General features: G+C 34.8%; 1 protein-coding gene across 1 annotated transcript; it reads left to right on the forward strand.

Moving 5' to 3' along the window:
- The first annotated feature begins 425 nt into the window (after window positions 1-425).
- LOC116134990 (glutamate receptor 2.7-like) lies at window positions 426-5,805 on the forward strand. Its single transcript, XM_031420673.1, has 5 exons — window positions 426-719; window positions 2,567-3,897; window positions 4,059-4,371; window positions 4,481-4,887; window positions 4,984-5,805. Exons 1-5 carry the CDS (start codon window positions 443-445, stop codon window positions 5,563-5,565), a joined length of 2,910 nt encoding a protein of 969 aa, XP_031276533.1. The 5' UTR covers window positions 426-442; the 3' UTR covers window positions 5,566-5,805.
- Window positions 5,806-7,630: the final 1,825 nt, after the last annotated feature.

Consider the following 7,630-nt stretch of genomic DNA (forward strand, 5'->3'; position numbering starts at 1 on the left):
GGTGGACCCATAGATATAGTATCCGTTTTGCCAGGTCTAACAATTACATATATTATTTAGATCTAAATTTGATATTTAATTTTGTATGCATATATAGTATTACTGCAACATTAATTAACTCACTTAATTCACATATTTATATGAAAAAAATTATAAAATCTTTTAACTTTGTGCCTGTTTCTTTACTGGAAATTTCCTATAGTTTGACAATAGGAGCATGAAATTTTCCTGCAATCAAAGTTTAGTCAGCAAGGAATTGGCAATTCAAATTAGAAAATTCTTGCTATATTTAGTCCTTCCAATATAGTACTCTTCCTTCTTCTAGGCTTCATAAATATTCCTACTTTTCAAATTAAATAGTATCTCAATCCTCACTATACATATACAAACAACTTAAGCTATCAATTGTCTAATCTATACTCTTAGTATCAAAGCCTCAAAGATGAGACAGAGACCAACCAATCTTGTTTCTTTCTCTTTTTTTCTTTCTCCATTATTTACTTTCATCCTCTTCACACACACAGCCATATCACAAAACACAACAATCCCAGTTAATGTGGGTGTGATCCTTAACGAAAGTGGAGAATCTGAGAAGATGAGTTTGAGCTGCATCAACATGGCGCTGTCAGACTTTTATGCCACCAATTCTCACTACAAAACCAGGCTGATTCTCAACACCAGACACTCCAAGAGCGATGCTATTGGTGCAGCTGCTGCTGGTACATAAACTACACCTCCCTCTCTATTCTTTCGGTGGTTGTTTTTTTAGCCATTTTTGTTATAGCTGCAGACTAATTTACTGATCCTGATCATCATTTGATAAGTATAGCGGTTTCTTTATCGTCTTTTTTTCTTTTTTAAGGTAGCGAATTAAACCCCAAAAAAAAAAAAAAAAAGTCCATGACACCATGTATTGCCTCTCTTAACATCTTACGTTTACACCATTCCAACAAACAAACACTGGGAGCCTTCTGGAGACCAAACGGTGTAGTCACACTTGTGAAGTCTTTGTTCAGAGAATAATAATTGTATATTTTGAAGATTGAAAAGAAATATAACCAATTAAAAAAATGAAGGCCACATAATACTGATTAAACAAGTTAAAGATATATAGTTGACGATTGAAATAAATAACAGAATAAGAAAAGTCTTAACATATTATCAAATGTTGCTCCTCGAGGGTCTTCAATCTCGGCTTGGGGCTAACATGTGAGAAAATCATAAGCAGGGACAAATAAATCTTAATTTCTACTGCCAATAAATATTTTTTACCTTATTACTTCGTCTCAAAGTTCTAAAGAGTTTAGTTCTGTAGAGGAAGAAATTAAGCTCAGTTTTTACAATAAAAGTCTGAAATTTGGATGCAAATAATTTGATAATAAGTGATTTAATTAATTAAATCATTCGTTTATTTGTATGCGTGATATTAATTAAAGTATGACAGGATTTTGGGATTGGTGGGTTGAATAACCGAAGCGCAATGAAAATAATGTTGTAATTGATGAGGAAAAGGGAGATATCAAAGTTGTGCATCAAAGTTGTGCAATCATTGCATAGCCTTCGGGTTTGAATGCTTGCACAATCTGGGCTTTTTCTGTTTTAGGGAAAGTTGTTTTTGGTGAGAAGATAATGAACCAAAAAAAATTATTTTTTGTAAAGTATTGAAAAATATTTCAAAAACCCAGTTATTCCGGTTCACACCTACCCGGAATTCAAATATTGAAGGGATAAACTGATAATTTACATCCCATATATAGTTGATGATATTTTTGTAATTTTATATTTAAAGAGTGAGTATATAAGAAATTGATTCGGTTGACTTCACATGAAATAATAAAAAAACTATTAAATCAAATAGAAAAAAGTATTTTCGTCTGTACCATAATTTTATCATGTTAGTTAACTGATTTTACTACCGGATTTTAACAGTAGGTGGGGAAGTGTTGTTTTGAAATTTTTCAAGTTTGGGTGGGAAATTGTCGTTAGGCTAAACCTTGGGTGAGAAATTGTCGTTGACTCTTAATCCTAATACTTTGAGAAAAAAAAAAAATCTGATAAATTTTTATTATTATTCCTAAGTCTATAGACTTTTTTTATTATTATTATTTTATTAAGACAGAACTTGCAAAAAAATTTAAAAGCTTTCAAAGAGTAATATATTCTTATAAACCAAAAGGAATTTCTACAACGTGGGCTTAATTTAGTTTCAATATAAAATCCTATTTCTTTTAATACTATTGATATGGTGTCTCAGGTCATGAAAAAATGTCTAGAGGAAATATAAACCTAGAATATGGGGTTCTTCCGGCCAAGAGTGAGATGAAAGAGTTATTCATTTGTTTATTTTATTATATTTTCTTGGTTGCATGACATATTTTGAAACAAAGATTAATCTTGAATACATTTATTGAAATATTTCTTCTTTATTCAAGACTGTCTTCTTGTTTCTCAAAATTATTTCATCTTTAATAAAGTGAGATCTAAAAAATGTTTATGGATAAAGATAACTTAAACTAATAATTTAGAAATTTGATTGAAGCAGAGTATCTTTTTGCTTATTTTACAGCTCTAGACTTGATAAAGAATATGAAAGTGCAAGCCATAATAGGACCAGAGAGTTCCACACAAACCGACTTTGTTATTGATCTTGGAAACAAATCTCAAGTGCCCATTATCTCTTTTTCTGCATCAAGCCCTTCTCTTACTTCTCTTGGAAGTCCATATTTCTTTCGGGCTACACAAAATGACTCCTCTCAGGTTGGTGCCATAACGTCAATTATTCAGGCCTTTGGTTGGAGAGAAGTTGTGCCCATTTATGTGGATAATGAGTTTGGCGAAGGAGTTATACCTTATTTAACCGATGCATTGCAAGCTATTTACACACGTGTCCCTTACAGAAGTGTCATTTCTCCTATCGCTACTGATGACCAAATTGTTGAAGAGCTTTACAAGTTGATGACTATGCAAACTAGAGTGTTCATTGTGCACATGTTGCCTTCTCTTGGCTCTAGGCTTTTTACTAAAGCAAAACAAGTTGGAATGATGAATCAAGGGTACGTTTGGATTATCACTGATGGATTAACTAATTTGTTTACTTCATTGGAGCCTTCTGTGATTGAATCAATGCAAGGAGTGTTTGGTGTAAGGCCTTATGTTCCTAAAACTAAAGCGCTTTATGGTTTTCTACTTCGATGGAAGAGAAAATTCCAACAGGAAAATCCAAGCCTTGTTGATACTGAACTGAACATTTTTGGATTGTTGGCTTATGATGCTACAATGGCACTAGCTATGGCAGTTGAGAACACTGGTACTACAAACTTTGGCTTTGACATGACAAATGTTTCCACTAATGCGACAGACCTTGAAGCTTTTGGTGTCTCCAAAAATGGTCCTAAACTTCTTGAATCATTATCAGTAACTAGATTCAGAGGCCTTACTGGAGATTACACGTTTGTTGATGGGCAGTTGCAGTCGTTAGCTTTTCAGATACTCAATGTCAATGGTGATGGAGAAACAGGGATTGGATTTTGGACTCCAGAGAAAGGACTAATGAAGAAATTGAATTTAACAAGTACAGATTCTACTTCAAAATCCCATCTTAGACCTATTATATGGCCGGGGGACTCTACTTCTGTTCCAAAGGGTTGGGAAATTCCAACTAATGGGAAGATATTGCGCATAGGAGTGCCAATGAAGAATGGTTTTAGTGACTTTGTAAAAGTCATAACAGATCCTACTACTAACAAAACAAATGCCACTGGTTATTGCATTGATGTCTTTAATGCTGTAATGCATGCATTGCCATATGCTATCAATTATGAGTTCATTCCCTTTGAATTGTCTGATGGCACTGGCTTTGGTTCATATAACGATATGATTTATCAAGTCAAGCTTGGGGTAAAAGCTCTCATCCTTCCTATTATCGTAGTTTTTATTTGTAATAGACTTTACATGACAACACAAAGATTTATAAGCTCATAGAATTTTTGCAAGCATTAGGAGTGAGTAGACTTGATATGATGTCTTACTTGATCTCCTTTTCTTGTACCTATGAACAGAAATTTGATGCTGTGGTAGGAGATACTACAATTGTGGCCAACAGATCACAATTTGTGGACTTTACCTTACCATATACCGAATCTGGAGTATCAATGATGGTTCCAATCACAGACAACAACAACAAAAATGCATGGGTGTTCCTAAAGCCCCTGACATGGGACCTTTGGATGACAAGTGCTTGTTTTTTCCTTTTCATTGGACTTGTCATCTGGGTTCTTGAGCACAGAATCAATGAAGATTTTCGCGGTCCACCTGAGCATCAAGTTGGAACAAGTTTCTGGTTCTCCTTCTCGACCATGGTTTTTTCACACCGTAATTTCTTTCACCATTTATAACTTATCCTTCAAGTTATCCTTTTTTAACAACAGTGCGAGGCTTTACATTGATGTTATTATTTAATTATCTTGAATTGTGTTTGCAGGGGAGAGAGTGATAAGCAATTTGGGTCGGTTTGTGGTGATTGTATGGTGCTTTGTAGTCCTCATACTCACCCAAAGCTATACAGCTAGCCTGACATCACTCCTTACAGTCCAAAGGCTCCAGCCTACTGTTAGTGATGTAACAGAATTAATAAAGAGAGGGGAAAATGTTGGGTTTCAGCAGGGTTCTTTTGTTGCAGGAATCTTGAAAGATTTAGGCTTTCACGAAAAAAATCTATTGGTTTATGATTCAGTGGAAGAATGGGATGTCCTTTTTCAAAAAGGAACTACAAATGGCGGTATAGCAGCTGCTTTTGATGAAGTCGCATACCTTAAGCTGTTTATGGGAAGAAATTGCTCCAAGTATACAATGGTTGAACCAACATTTAAGACAGCTGGTTTTGGCTTTGTAAGTTCTCTAAACTCTTTTAGTTCGTTGAATTTCTCACCTCCTCTATTGTGCTTTGTTTCTAATGGAGCTTTTTGTTTATTTGATGAGTTGCAGGCCTTCCCACTTGGCTCACCTCTAGTACCTGATGTTTCAAGGGCGATCTTAAATGTGACTGAGGGACCAAGAATGAACGAAATTGAAGATACATGGTTCAAGGAAAAAAGCTGCCCCGACCCGAGCACCTCAGTTTCTTCACACAGCCTTGGCCTTAATAGTTTTTGGGGCCTATTTCTCATTGCTGGCATCGCTTCAATCTTGGCTCTCATCATTTTCATGGCCATTTTCGTTTATGAGCATAGGGAAGTCTTGAAAAAATCAGATCCTAGATTATCGTTATGGTCAAGAATTCGTACTTTGTTAAGAATCTTTGTTTCCAGGGACCTCACTGCCCATACTTTCAAAGAAAAAATTGGCATCCAAGTCCATAGTTTGGGGGCAGCTACACCTTCTCCTCACAATCACTACCCAGCAAGCCCCTCAAGCTATTCACAACACACATGCTTCTGTGGAGAACAAGGAACACCTTCAACTGAGTATGGTGATCCAAATCATAATCCAAGTGGTCAAGCACCTCAAGATATTGTTCCTACTGTTGAGCTCGATAGCCCGAATCAAGAAAGACCTATAAGTCCCTAAACAGTCCATGATAATAAATAATGTAGATATTTTCCATGGCCTATATAAAAATAACATAGTTACTCATGTAAATTGATATTGAAGTAGCTATAGCTTAAAAGGTAAGCCAAAGCTTAACGAAATTCTTGTGTGTTTCATTGCCTTAGGTTTTCTCCAATTTTTCTTTAAGTTGTAAGCTATATTGTTCTACTAGAAGTATAAATAGTGTTCGTTTTTTAGTTGAATAAGCGTGCTTAATCTTTACAATGGAAGATCTTTCAAAGGCATTGCCCAAGTGAGTGAGGTAATCACTGAAATTTTTCATATATTTTTTCTTTGTTTGAGAGTTGAATTACTTTGCTAGTGCCATTACAGTTATATGTTTCCTAAGAACTTGAAGTGGGGTTATCAATCTCTCACTACTTTGTGTTGGATGCCAAACTCTGCAATTCAACTTTAAAACTTTACATTATATATTATGGGTTTTTTATATTTCTGAAACTCGAAACATTAAAAGTGTTTGTTTGTTAGAGAAATTCCTCAAACATGAAGGAACATTGACTATTGACTGTTAATTGACTCAATTGACCTCTAACGGTTACTGTTAAAATTCATAAAGTCTCGTTAGTTTGTTATTTTGTTGTGTGTATAAAAGACTGCAACTCTACTGTATTTCTTAATGAAAAAATATACACATTTTCTTGTTCCAAATTCTTCCCTATAATTTTCTTGCCTTTTCTTTCATTTTCTTGCGATTATTGTCACTCTCAAACTTGGTATTAGAGCCATAGAAAAATGTCGCTTAAAGCCGATTCCTCAATCTCTTCTCCTCTTAACAAATCTGACAAGAATTCGAACTTCAAAACCTCACCAAAGCAAGCATTCTTACTAATTCTTCTTCAATGCTTCGTCTACACTTCCAGTTATTTTGCTAAAATTGACACAAGACAACCATTGTTTTTGGAAGTCTTAAATCATGTTTGCTATAGGAGCTCATGATTTTGAAGAACACCTAACTGGACTGATTCCATGTCTTGCCCCCTTTATCAGAGTACAATCAGATATTTCAAACTCAGAGGTAATCAAGAAACCTAATCTAGAGTATGTTATTTGGAAGAAAACCGATAAACTTTTAGTCAATTGGCTACTTTTGTCCATTTTCGAATCAATGTTTGCAGTTATCTCTAAGTGTCAATTCGCTACAGACATTTGGCTTACTTTAGAGAAGGAATTTCTCACTGAATCTAAAGCTAAGACACTAAATGTTAAAAGTTTGTTGCAAAATACTAAAAAGGAAAACATGAGCATACATGATTATTTCCTAAAATGAAAGGCTTTGCCAAAAGTTTATCAGCAAGTGGTATTGTCATAATTGATGAGGAATTACTCAATTACATTCTGGATAGACTTGAATCTGAGTATGATGCAGTTGTAGTAAACATAACAACTAGGTTGGAATCAAAACTTGATCCTACATCTGTTCATGAAATTGTTTTACAAAAATTGGAACTTAGGTTGGAAAGGGAAAATGTTGCAATGAGTTATGTTGTTCATGGTGAGTTTCATGGTGGATTGACCAATGTTGCTACTCAATCAATTGACAGTGAAAATCAAAGCCACATCAATCTGGACAATCTTTTCCATTTTCTGCTTAGCAGTCTCCCACACTTGATCCTTCTAACTTCCATGCTTCTAATTTTGGTCCTCCTTTCTTTGGTTCTAATCAAAATCAATCCATGTAGTCCCTACCTCAAAATCAACCTTATAACCAATAATTGAGTGGAGTATACTCAGATGGAAGAGGTAGAGGTAGAGGGGGAGTCAAAGGAAAATTTATCTGCAAAGTGTGTGGAAAAACAGTTCACTTGGCTTTACATTGCTACCATCGATTTGATGTGAATTACATTGGAAACAATTCATTTGTACCAAGCAATTTCAAGCTCCTGGAACTTCTGGATTTATCATATCATCCAGTTTTAGTTTTGGAAATCATTAATCTCTCTGGTGTTCATCAATATGTACCAAAGTCACATCCAAGACCATTAATGCCACCTCAAAACTCATTTTCCTTACAACAATTTCCTTC

Source organism: Pistacia vera, unplaced genomic scaffold (assembly GCF_008641045.1).
Source record: "Pistacia vera cultivar Batoury unplaced genomic scaffold, PisVer_v2 Contig292, whole genome shotgun sequence".
Taxonomy (NCBI): domain Eukaryota; kingdom Viridiplantae; phylum Streptophyta; class Magnoliopsida; order Sapindales; family Anacardiaceae; genus Pistacia; species Pistacia vera.